This window comes from Periplaneta americana, chromosome 17 (assembly GCF_040183065.1).
Source record: "Periplaneta americana isolate PAMFEO1 chromosome 17, P.americana_PAMFEO1_priV1, whole genome shotgun sequence".
Classification (NCBI taxonomy): Eukaryota; Metazoa; Arthropoda; class Insecta; order Blattodea; family Blattidae; genus Periplaneta; species Periplaneta americana.
Window position 1 is genome coordinate 114,165,667 of NC_091133.1, and position 14,201 is coordinate 114,179,867.

At 35.2% G+C, this 14,201-nt stretch overlaps 1 protein-coding gene across 4 annotated transcripts in view; it reads right to left on the reverse strand.

The window, feature by feature from the left end:
• LOC138692632 (ecdysone-inducible protein E75-like) overlaps positions 1-14,201 on the reverse strand; it is a 465,297-nt gene that overhangs the window by 51,798 nt on the left and 399,298 nt on the right. For 3 of the 4 annotated variants that reach the window (XM_069815695.1, XM_069815697.1, XM_069815698.1), the window contains exon 2: positions 2,751-2,839. In XM_069815695.1, coding sequence (XP_069671796.1) covers positions 2,751-2,839 — 89 coding nt within the window. Of the gene's footprint in view, positions 1-2,750; positions 2,840-4,638; positions 5,002-14,201 lie in introns of those variants that run through there. The other variant, XM_069815696.1, reaches the window with a different exon arrangement.

Sequence of the window (14,201 nt, forward strand, 5' to 3'; positions counted from 1 at the left end):
ACCAAACTTTATTACAGAAAAAAATATCCCAATCTATCACGAAATAATCCATTGTCTTCCTCACAGTTTCATCTCATATCGACAATGAACTGTGTTCGTGATAGACTGGGATACTGTTTGGCTATGACTGATTCTCATTTTGAGCTTCTGTGATAAAGTTTCGTTAGTAATAGTTTTTTGTTTAGTTTCCGGCCTACTCAACATGATTTTACGTACTTATTTGTCTCAAATTTGAAGTCCACGAAACAAGTTTAATAAATTGTTAAAAGACAAGAAACGAGAGAATGGATAAGTTTCTACGCATTCATACGTAAAATTTAATGGAGATTCGGAATATGTAAATTTTAATATAGGATGTCATTAAAAAAAATAGTTCATTGTCAACCATGTATGTTTGAATAACTAACTGTTTTCGAAAACTGACGTAATATTGTATGATTTATCTCCGACAGTTTTTGTATAAAATTTTTTTCGTAAAATTAAAATTTAAGAAGTTATTAACAATATTAACAAATTCCATACTTATTGTCATCCTGTAGAAGAGATCCCTTAAACACATACTAATAATTTTCTTCTTACGATCAACAAGAGATGTAACTAAATATATAACAATAAATACTTATTCATACTAGAAGAGTATATTTATATTTACTTTAAGCATCTAGCCCACTTTAAATTAATAATAATAATAATAATAATAATAATAATAATAATAATAATAATAATTTTATTCAATTCAAACATAAACAATAAACACATGATTTCATATATAACTCATTGCTATACCAACTAAACTTCGCATTTATGTTCTTGTAATGATTTTTATCACCACTTCATCAGCATTTGCCTGTAGTAGCACGGGCCGCAAAGCTGAGAGCAGCTACCAGATTACGTTACGTGCTGGGAAATATCTCAGTGACGTAATACTTTCTTACCTACTTTCGTCCGAACTTTCTTTCTATCCACGTGGATGCGCACGGCAGCTTTCGCTGTGTCCAATGTCGCCTTGCCTTATGCATGATTCTTATTGCGTGATGATTACATAAACGAGCTAACCTTCTCCCAAGTGACAGACCGTTCAAGTGAGATATTGTCGTTCGTCTTTATTAGTGAATTTAGCTTGAGAGTTCGTTAGATAAATGGCAGGATTGTATTTATGGAATTCTGAAGTGGAGTTCCAGATTAAAATATTTCTTATAATAAAATGAGAAACAATGTAAACAATGTTGGGCATACTCTGATTTTATTGTGCAACACTTAGGGCAGGTTTTATTTTTTTGTTAGCAAAAATGTGACAGAGATATATCAAGAAGTATATGCAAGTTTTTTCATAAAAATATGATTGATTTATGGCAGCAAATTTGTCACAGATTTTCGCGAAAACTGGCTGTTTCTGGGGGGAAAAAATCTTCATTTCTTCCATTTCAAAAATTATTTTGAAGAACTACAGCTATTAATTTTGGAACTGTTAGTTGCAAAACAATAGGACGATAAATTACTTGAATTCTATTAACTTTAGTGACCTACAGGACGTTGATGACTGGGTTTTTGTATAATAACTAGTAAGTAGCAATAAGGCTACATTATTATTATTATTATTATTATTATTATTATTATTATTATTATTATTATTAACAGCTTTATTTCGCCATGCATGAATGTTGCTAACACAATGCCTTATATAAGATTGTTTTGTAATTAAGAATGAGTCGTCGTGGCTAACGAGAAAGACACCATGGCGCAACATGGTCAACATTGAAGAAGTTTATATATAAATGCACGTTTAACATGAGTTTAATATAGCAATTACTTTGTACTTTAGAATTTTGAACATATAATGTATATTAGGCGATTATCAGGACAACCATGTGACTTCAATTCGCGACGTAGCCTTTCTCGTTAGTCACAGATCGAGTCTATTGAAATTACATCGTGAAAAAAGGAATAATCAAGACATTTTCACGAAATTACCGTCACATTTTTAACCGTAAGTACGAAAAATTTTAAGAACACACATTCACCAAAAAGAAAAAGAAACTTGACTCTGGGCAAATATCGAATACTTAGGCATTAAGACCATCTCCTGGAATTTTCAAGTGACGACTTTACCTGTGAATTCTACACTATAGGAAGCTCATATGGATAGGTATGAAACAGTGAAATAGTTTCCCGAAGCTTTTTGCTCTGCTGATAGGGACAAATGTGAATCATGGTTACGGCATCGCGAATAAAATGTGCCTCAATACAGACGCCTGTCCACATAAATTCTATTTGGATCCCCTGGGGTTTGAACCCAGGATTCCTACGTGGGAAGTCGCCTTTCTAGCCGTTCGACGGTTCGGCTAATGCTGTGTTATTATGAGTTATGTACCTGGTTGAATTACTAGTCTTACAGCTTAATCAAGGTCAGACTATGAGGAAGTCTCGTTCGACACGACTTCAAGAAAAATGAAACTTTTTAGATATTCATCGTAGCAAAATTCGTGGAAGAGCCGTGAGCTGGTGCTATTACAGTTCCAGAACTGGAAGAACCACTATCCATTATAATGGAATCAAGGATGTCTAGTAGTAACATTCCTATTGACAGAGGAGTCATTGACTGATACAAGTGTTTACTAGTTTTTCACCCTGCAGAGTTGGCCTTAGGGGGGAAGAACTTGGAGATGGGAACTCGGCAATGCGTGACTCACGCTCTCCCCATCACTAGTAAACAAACACCTTGATAATTTCTGTGAATAACTTGTACTCACCTTGCAGCCCTCACAGGAATGTACGCCATAATGGAAACCTGAGGCCTTATCGCCGCAAACTCTGCACAAAACAGTCGTTCCATCGAACTCTGTGGAAGAAAAAAGAAACAGGACTATTAGCATTATTGTCTGTAACCTGAAATTACAGTGCTGAATTATTCATATCCTTAGTGCCAACGACCCCAAGCCATAACAATGCCCTTAGCTATTAAAATACACACACAACCAACCATACACCCCAAAAGTGAATCTTGTAACATTCTTGTCAATATTAATAAGTCTGTTCGCTCTAAAATAGTTAAACGTTTATATTGTTTAACTACAGTAAGAAACAAAGTTGAATTTTTATCTTTCAGCTTCAAGGATATGAATAAGTAATGCCTTCGTTTAAGTAACATTAAAATGTACTGATATGTATGTATGTGCATGTACGTGTTTCGATTTTGGTTATTTTTATACCGAATTTAAAAATGTACTTACACCATATTATTGATATGTAGGCTGCACTAAGCTATGTATAATGTTCAGTACCGGTACTTAATTTTTTAGAAATATCTTTCTCTTTTTTAATCATTTTTATCTTTCTATTTCTTTCTTATTTTAAGTTATTTTTGTTATTTACTTTATTTGTATTAGCTTATTGTATTCTTTCTCGTTTATGGTAGCTCGTTTGTTCTATTTTATTTTGAATTAATTTGTATGTAGCTACTATAATTATGTGGTTCCAAGGCAAAAGATTTTTTTGCAGTTTTTCGGGAGCGAGGATTAAAAGTTTGAACAAATGTATAAAATCATATCACGTTTCATAACAATGGAATAGAGAGAAAAATAATATATACGTATGTCATTTTTTTCCACAATAAAGATACCATCACGATGCACAAATATCACAAAATCTCATTTTCGCCAAAAATTGACATATCACCTTTTGCTTTGGAACTACAGAATTGTAGCCTAGCTCTATTGTAACAGATATTTAAAATAACTAAATAAATAAGTCACATTTACCAGTAAGTTAAGTATAAGTTTAAGTACAATGAATGAAAACTGTTACTGAAACATCAAATTTGAAACCTAACTCATTTTCTAGTCCAGCGACAGTTCTATTAAAATTAATTTAACAACCAATTTTAGAGTAGGTTTAGTTTAATATTATGTTTGAGAAGTTGTATAAATAAGCCATAATTAATAACAAGAAAATAGCAGATAATACAATATAATATTTGTTACTCAGTCAATGACAAATCTATGTAAAATAATGACTTATATTATATTGTCATTAAGTTTTATAAACATGAATTACATATTGCAAACGTTTTCGCCCATTCAGGCATCTTCAGGCACAATTATACAATATCAAACTATATAGTCATTACATTGGTGGTAGATAAACAGTTTAAAATTAATGATGTACAACATCTCCATAATTAAAATGTAATATTACAGGTCATAAAATTAAAATAATATTAAAATTAGAAACAACGAAGTGTTATTTTTATTACCTGTAATATTACATTTTAATTATGGAGATGTTGTACCTCATTAATTTTGAACAGTTTATCTACCACCAATGTAATGACTATATAGTTTGATATTGAGATATTGTATAATTGTGCCTGAAGATGCCTGAATGGGCGAAAACGTTTGCAATATGTAATTCATGTTTATAAAACTTAATGACAATATAATATAAGTCATTATTTTACATAGATTTGTCATTGACTGAGTAACAAATATTATATTGTATTATCTGTATTAATTGACAATCTGAATAATTTTCATCATGCTTTCTAAGTTAAGAAAATAGCAGTTCGTGAAGAATACAGACGTGAAAGTTAAGACACAACTTTGAGCGAGCAAGACTGTAGAACGGCCGCAGGTTATGTACCTATTTTGAGTTCTGGTTCTCTGTGAACCGATGTGACAGTGCTGTCCATCATAATACCCGGAGTCGTGGACTCCGGCACTTGTAGATGGTCAGCTGGCATCTCGAAAGCGATTTGGTGGTACTGCTGGATATTCTCTGTCACAATCATTGTCACTACACTTCAAATACCAAGCCGGATACTAAACACGAAGTAATCCTTTGATTTGTAGACACAGATCACAACGAAAGACGACGCACTTTCACCATTCACAAATCTTGAGGCCCTATGAGTCCCAGGAGCCGGCGCATCGCACTGCACTGCACGAGACACTGGCGAGCCGTGGGTGCATGTGGCGGGATCCGGCACTATACTGTCACGGCACTTCTTCCTTCCTCTCGAGTAGCACTACCGACTCGGTGGAAGTCGCGATGGATAGTGAAAGTGCCGCAACAACTCGGAGCCGTGGTGGACTCGATGATGGGAGGACTTGGAAATGACGGAGTCGTCGACCGCGCGCGAGAGAAGTAAATAAGGTTCAGGCCACGTCTCTACCTGAACGTCATCCCACGCGATATTCAACCTTAATGCTGTAGCGTTTTCATTTACAGAAAACAGGGATAGTGATTGAAGAGCGAGGAAGGTGAGAGAGAAAGAAAGAAAGAAACGCGAAAAAAAGGGGAAGGAGGATCGAGGAGGGGAAATAACACAGCAGACCGGCAAGTTTTAGTAGTAAAAGGCTTTTGCGAGCATATATACACATGCTCATATAGATATTAAAGCCTGCCGAGAGACCCCGAGTTTTCAAAGTTGGAGGTCATTGACAACAATGAGGTTCTCCAGTGAAGAGAGAATCGGCCGCGCGACCAATGGGAGCGAGGTTCGTAGTTGCGAGCTACGCCGGGATTGGTTAACCTCTACAACAACTACCACATTTTGTTCCCCCACTCCCGCGATTCCCCGCACCCCTCCGCGGCAGGCGCATGGTTTGTACGGTACGACGTTTTCAGAGGGCTATGGCCGGGCATGAAAAGGACGCAGAGAGAGGAAAGGCAGTTCAACGCCCCCGAACCTTGACTGAATTACCCAGACAAGTAAAGCAAAGCGCGCTGGAAACAGAGAGGGAAGATGGGACAGGGGGAAAGAGGAAAGGAGAGGCCGAGAGCGGATCAGGCTTAGGCAATAGGCAGATCAGTTCGGCGGCCAAGGCCAACTGCACGCTTTGTGGGAGTTAGGACGCGGGCCTCATTGTTGCGCCACAACAAACTCGAGCACGTTTTAATTGTACAGTATCAAGTGAGAATAAAAGTACTTCCTACGGGTTATACAGGAAGTGACGGTGGTTTAACTATTATAACGGAAACTAGATCAAACATCACTGTACCAGAAACGCAGGCGTTGGAATGGAACATCCCTTCGTAGAACACGCGAACAAATACGCAGGAATTTGACTGTAGCAGATTTACGTGTCCCGTTGTCTTGCATGGGGGACGAAAAAAAAAAACAAGAAACTTTCCAAAACAGTATACTTAAAACAAGAAACACAAAATGGAACACAATACTTACTTATTGGCTTTTAAGGAACCACTAGGTTCAGTTCGGCCCTCACATAAGCCCGCCATTGGTCCCTATCCTGAGCAAGATTAATCCAGTTTCTACCATCATATCCCACCTCCCAAAAATCCATTTTAATATTATCTTCCCATCTACGTCTCGGCCTCCCCAAAGGTCTTTTTCCCTCCGGCTTCCCAACTAACACTCTATATGCATTTCTGGATTCGCCCATACGTGCTACATGTTCTGCCCATCTCAAACGTCTGGATTTTATGTTCCTAATTATGTCAGGTGAAGTATACAATGCGTGCAGCTCTGCGTTGTGTAACTTTCTCCATTCTCCTGTAACTTCATCCCTCTTAGCCACAAATATTTTTTTCTAAGAATCTTATTCTCAAACACCCTTAATCTCTGTTCCTCTCTCTCAAAGTGAGAGTCCAAGTTTCACAACCATACAGAACAACCGGTAATATAACTGTTTTGTAAATTCTAACTTTCAGATTTTTTGACAGAAGACTAGATGACAAAAGCTTCTCAACCGAATAATAACAGGCATTTCTCATATTTATTCTGCGTTTAATTTCCTCCCGAGTGTCATTTATATTTGTTACTGTTGCTCCAAGATATTTAAATTTTTCCACCTCTTCGAAGGATAAATCTCCAATTTTTATAAATGCAACACAATAGGAGAAGAAATGAAAGGAAGAGTTTCACTATAGCTGTTCGGAGTAAATTAGATTATGATGCGAAAATATTCGCTCAATATGAAATGACGAACGGGGAATACACAGTCTCTGGAAAAATCTGCTCAACAGACGATCTGTCCATCACAAAATATGTCTAACCTTCATAATAACAAGTTTATTATGTCTATCCCGAGTGGTGCGGCGTAAAAAAGAAATACTAAGATCTTATATAAGGAAAGTCGTAGAAAAAGAAAACAGGTTCGATTTTCAGCCTTAAAAAAAGTAAGCCATGATTAGTTCTAACCCAGCTGTGCTACACACTAAAGTGCAAAATACAGAAAGTTCCCTTCCTGCCAGAAACGATTTCAGCTCAAAAGTGACTTTTACAAAGTCCTCTGCAACAGAAGTACTTACTGTATTTCAATAAGCAATACAGAAATAAACAGTTCAGGCTGGTTTTCCGAAACATGACTCGAAAAATTACATTTTCAACAGTATCCAAATTGAATATTTCAGTACGATCGAGTCCTGTCAGAAAGGAATAGGCTACATCAGTTTCTCTACAATGACTAAATATCAGAAATGTTGGTTAATAGAATTCGAAGGCACAAATGCTCCACAATTTTTATATATATTTTTCTTTCAGTCGAATTTATAATTTCTACAGAGCCAAATCGTCGATTAAGGAAGGATATGGGTCAAATTCATTATTTTTCGAGGAAAAGGAAAGCATTTTCGTTTTTTAAAACAATCAGTGACCTGTCATTTATATACTCGCCAAATTTTATCAACGTAGTCAACCACAAAATCCACGCTCTAGTTATATTTCACACAATTACAACAGATTTTCTTGACGGAAAAATCGACATTTTAAAGTCATTTTTCCACACTTTTATTTTTACTGCATTTACATTCAAATATGTTCTTTAACAAATTTCAAGCAATAAAATTGAAATCTTTACATGTTCTGAAAAGTGTCGCTGAGAAAACTATAGAGTTTTTTTGACAAAGTAAATACTTTTAAAATTGAAGAAATAAAAAAATTAAATAAAATATACTATCGGGAACTAATAAAGATACAGTAACTAAGATAATTACAACTTTTTTAATTGACTGGATTAAACTTTACAGGTCACATAACAGTCCATTCAAAATTGAAATTCTGCTGATACATTGTAACAAATTTCAAGTAATGAAGTTGTTTTACATGTTCTGAAAAGTATGGTTGACAAAACTACAGCAGTTTTTTTTTTTTTTTGATCAAGTAAATCTTTCAAAATTGAAGGAAATAAAATATAGACTACTATCAGGGCACTAAAAATATAAATACAATTTTTTAATTGACTGGATTAAACTTTTCAGGTCACATATATATTCAAAAATTAAAATTATGGATCTGCTGTTACATTATATGCATGTCAAATCTGCCGTATAGTTTTTTTTTCACGTCTGTAACCTACATTTTGTGGGAATAGATAATTGAAAAAAATATATTTGAATCGGTTATTGTTGAAAGGAACTAAGCCCACTTTTTAAAGTTTTGAGATAATCGAAAAAAACTGATTTGTGGATAATCTATCGAAGATTAAACCAAAATATATTGTACACATGAAAAACTGATTTGTGGATAATCTATCGAAGATTAAACCAAAATATATTGTACACATGAAATATATGTGTACAATATATTTTGGTTTAATCTTCGATAGATTATCCACAAATCAGTTTTTTTCGATTATCTCAGAACTTTAAAAAGTGGACTTAGTTCCTTTCAACAATAACCTATTCATTTATTTATTTAACAATTCAAACTCATTAAACTGGTACTAATGAAACTTGGGGCATTGATACTAGTAACAATAGGTTGGCGTATACAGACAATTAAGTCTCTAGCTTAAAAACTGCAGAAAATAAAAATTTTACCCATTTCATCCCTTAATATATTCGAGGTGAATGGAGAATCACTCGGAAAGTGTTATATGTGTATGTACAAAGTTTTGTTACATACATATATACATACATACATACATACATACATACATACATACATACATACATACATACATACATACATACATACATACATACTAGTGAGAGTCAATGACACTCGTATGGTTTGTTATGTTATTTATGTCATTTTACCTTTTCGGAAACCGACCCCAAAATCAAATCGTTTCGGAGAAGTATTTGCATTACATTCAGAGAACAAATCATTGAAGATAAACTTACAAAGAACGTGTTACGTAATGATGATATCTCTGTGTATTCATTCGGTATTTACTCTGCGGTTGTATCGCGCGCCCTGACCTTTCAGAGTGAAAACGTCTCGAACAAAGAGCAATGCTCTGAGAAGCAGCAGAATTCTTGAATACAAGTCTCTACTGTTCCACGACAGAGACAAATTGAGTGAAGACCAAACGAAAAATAGAACAAATATGTGATGAAAAGAAAGAAAAAAAAACTTTATCAGTAAAAGACCAGCCGCAACAATCGGGCATTGAACCCTTGATCCCTTAGCTGCTGTGTTTACGCGGGTAGGCGGGGTGATGCTGAAGGCATCTTATCGTTGCCATGGTAACACAAGAGGCTGTTAACCCGGGAAACATGGCCGTGTATATATGCCCTAACTGCATGCTCACTAGCTATACATTAATGTGACGTCACACCCACGCACGAAAGAGGATTTGTACCAACGTAACACCTTCGGGAAGAGAGGGGAAAAAAGGCAAAGAGGAGTGATTGTTTTTAGACGTAAATCTATCGATCCTGTCTTTGTGAGTATGTTGGCTCTATGAATAATCCAGGAAACAAGCCCTCCTCTAGCCAGACAGAAGTCTTGAATAAATAAAGAATAAGGCACCCAAGTTTACATTGGAAAGTTATTACGGGTAACGATCAATGGAGTGTTTATTTTGAATTTAACTTAGTTAGAACGTTACGAGTTTTTTTTTTTTTTTTTTTTTTTTTTTTTGCTGTTAAAAAGGAAGAAAATTTTTCTTCGAATCACCATCTGTTCACTTCCACACGAGACTGTGGAATTAAAAGTTGGCACAGTTTTGAAAGACATGCCCGTGATCTCGACTGCTTTCTAAACAAAGTGACAAAGTTTTTTTTTTTTTTACCTCCCTTCCATGTATATCTTAAATATCTGAAGACTTCCTTTTGGTGTTCTCAAAGGACAACATTCTGAACGTCATTCGACAAAATGACATTAAAGTAACATGGCGCCTATTTCATCACTGTAATTTGTTTATAAAAGCCTCCCACTGGTACAAAGTTGGAACAAGAGAATCTCACAGATTGCTCTCTTCAGCATATCAGATCAAATTGCAAAAGTGTCTAAAATTATATAGAGTTCAACAGATCACAAAACTTGGACCAAAGCTGTCAGCGAATTCATAAAGAGTACATTCTTCAGTAACAACTGCCCATGTCACAAAAGCGTATAGGGGGCGCAGAAATAAACTCGGACAGGAAATGTAGATAATGATGTAAGCAACTCATGACTATAATTCCGAAGTTTTCTACAGCTTCTATCAAACGTTGAAGGACACCTCTTCACTTTTGTCCTTATACTTATGTGAAAACCCCTGATGTTTATAAAGAGATCAAATTCCTGTGAAAAATTAAGTTTTTACTGCAAATCTAATCTATCATTAAAACTGTGGATTATGTAACAATTCTTCTGTTATTAAAATTTATTGAAAAATTACATTGTTTTAGGGAAAAAAACAATTATTCTAGAATGGATGTATTTATATCAATGAATTTTGGGATAGAGTTAGATATTATCTCAAGCCATTCTTCCACATTACAATAATCTGTCGCTTCATGTCCATACTCAATGAATTTGGACCAATTTTCACTTTTTTTCAAGGAACAAATCTAATCTTTCCACACTTATAAGAAACTCCACAACTCCATTTACTAAAAATGGAGGGAACAAGCTTATTGATAAGTTTTTACCAACTCCCGATGTTATGATATAAATGGCAGTGGCGGTCCCTGATCAATTTGCAGCGAATTTCAAACTCAAGAGAATTTTAGAAACTGGTAATTTTTCCTAAATGAAAGAAACAAACATCTGGATTACAATGCTTGAACGAGTTGTCACAATTTTTTTTAAATAAAATGTGATAATTGCACAAGAAACATTTCAAATACGCCTAACTCTATCCCAAAACTTATTGATCTAACTAGGCTACACTCATTCTGAAGTAGTTAATTTTTTCCCACAAAAAATGTAATTTTTGAATAAATTTTCATAACAGAAAAATTGTTATGTAATCCACAGTTTGAAAGATAGATTGCGTTTAAAGTAAAAGCTTCATTTTTCACAAACATTTGTTCCCTGTGTAAAGATCAGGGTGTTTCACATAACTATAAAGTCAGGAATGAAACCATTTTTGAAGGGTTTCCTTAAAATTTTGGTAGAAACTGTACTACTTCTCAGAGATCATAGAATGGTGAGATTATTCAGAAACTTTCATAGAAAATAAAATCTTGTCTGTAATTCAATGTAAATTGGAATATTTTGTAAAGGTTACGAAAAAGACCTTTGGGAGGCTGAGACGTAGATGGGAGGATAATATTAAAATGGATTTGAGGGAGGTGGGATATGATGATAGAGACTGGATTAATCTTGCACAGGATAGGGACCGATGGCGAGCTTATGTGAGGACGGCAGTGAACATACGGGTTCCTTAAAAGCCATTTGTAAGTAAGTGAGTAAGAGAACCTATTTCTTAACATTCCAAGATGAGGATTCATTTATGTATCTGTAAGAAATATGTTACGACACAATCACGTTTTGATATAGTCAGTACATGTTTCTAACTTATCTTGATAGATTAAGATCTGATTTGTTAACTATTTGAAATTAAAGAAAAATATTAACGTGATAAGTTTATATTTTGGCAGTCATGAACATGGCAAATTTCTCATACACTTCAGGGGTCTCCTAACAATCCAATTCTTTACCACGTTGCGAATAATAATAATAATAATAATAATAATAATAATAATAATAATAATAATAATAATAATAATAATAATAATAATAATATAGCCTATTTACCAGAGAAGAAAACGGGATAAATTATAAGAGAAGCAGAGAAGGTAAGTTCCATGACCCAGTCCAACCCAGTTCTTCAAATACGGGCTAAGACTAGCTTTTTAAGAGAGTAACTCCTATTTCTAAGAACTACGAAACCGTAAATTACGCTGCCCGTTCCTGTTTACTACACAACGGATGGGTGATCCCGAGCTATGAAAATTGTTACCAAGAAGAGGGAAGGTTATGTTTCATCTTGTAAATATGCCAACCGTAATTTATTCATTGGAGATCGTGTAAGTTACAAGCAATCGAAGGTAGAGGCAGGGATAAATTAATTATGACACACTTTTTAATCAAGGAAAAAGATAGGATCAAAATCACTCTTTATACCCTATTTATTCTCACTTAGTCTCTTGATAATTTGGAAGAATTGGTTGCAGAGAGTCAAGTGGGGACTTATCTGCCCTTTGTTTACTTTGCCTTGTTCTTTTTAGGCATTATTTGAGAGATGCGATCTGTTTCGATACAAAGTTTACTTACTTACTTACTTACAAATGGCTTTTAAGGAACCCGAAGGTTCATTGCCGCCCTCACATAAGCACGCCAGCGGTCCCTATCCGGTGCAAGATTAATCCAGTCTCTATCATCATACCCCACCTCCCTCAAATCCATTTTAATATTATCCTCCCATCTACGTCTCGGCCTCCCTAAAGGTCTTTTTCCCTCCGGTCTCCCAACTAACACTCTATATGCATTTCTGGATTCGCCCATACGTGCTACATGCCCTGCCCATCTCAAATGTCTGGATTTAATGTTCCTAATTATGTCACGTGAAGAATACAATGCGTGCAGTTCTGTGTTGTGTAACTTTCTCCATTCTCCTGTAACTTCATCCCGCTTAGCCCCAAATATTTTCCTAAGCACCTTATTCTCAAACACCCTGAACCTATGTTCCTCTCTCAGAGTGAGAGTCCAAGTTTCACAACCATACAGAAGAACCGGTAATATAACTGTTTTATAAATTCTAACTTTCAGATTTTTGGACAGCAGACTGGATGATAAGAGCTTCTCAACCGAATAATAACACGCATTTCCCATATTTATTCTGCGTTTAATTTCCTCCCGAGTGTCATTTATATTTGTTACTGTTGCTCCAAGATATTTGAATTTTTCCACCTCTTCGAAGGATAAATCTCCAATTTTTATATTTCCATTTCGTACAATATTCTGGTCACGAGACATAATCATATACTTTGTCTTTTCGGGATTTACTTCCAAACCGATCGCTCTACTTACTTCAAATAAAATTTCCGTGTTTTCCCTAATCGTTTGTGTATTTTCTCCTAATATATTCACGTCATCCGCATAGACAAGAAGCTGATGTAACCCGTTCAATTCCAAACCCTGCCTGTTATCCTGAACTTTCCTAATGGCATATTCTAGCGCGAATTCGATACAAGGTTTAGTTTTAAAAAGGCTATAAGCTTTTTTATAATAATATTATAAGGTGCCTTGGATTTTTTTTTTTAAATTTCCCATAGGTAATACAAGTCTTTTGACTCTGCCAAAGGCTTTTTCGAAGTCTAGAAAAATAAAGATGAATTGCTAATAAGTCGCATGAATAATCATCCATATCGACTGTGAACGCCTATTTCAGGCTCGCAACTCACAGATGTGAGACCGGACACTAATTAAAAAACCTAACGCTTAAAGTAAAGTATAGGCCAATTCACATAAAATATTGTGAAATAATCCAACAGAATCAACCTGGATATACGAAGTCGAAATGTGAGCAATTATTATGAAATTAATTTGCAGGTTAGATCAACTAAAATAAGGCGTAAGCTCTGAATAAGGCAAATACTCAGTTTACAGAGACGCTAAATGGTTAACAATTTTAATACCGGTACAAATAATAATTCTATTGTCTTTATAAATACGAAGCAATCTGACTTTTCTGAAGCTAGATCATATTCGAAACACATTGGGAAGTACGACGAATAGTTTCACGAGAAATGTGATATTTTCAAGGATTTGGGTAAATGACCCTTCGGGACCTTGGATAGTTCATCAAACTCCGCGAGGAAACTTTTTTCCTACCCTTTGTAGTCCGGAGGCTACAGCACCCTTTTGGCGTACCTGACGATATTCACACAACAGTGCCCCTTTTTGTGTACAACATAGAGGCCCCTGGAAGTAGAAATGTGTACGTCCTTTTCCTGTGTTTCCACTGCAAATGGATTGGCTCCAGTTTCCCTTTCCATTGTATTTCATTTCCGAAGAATCGAGA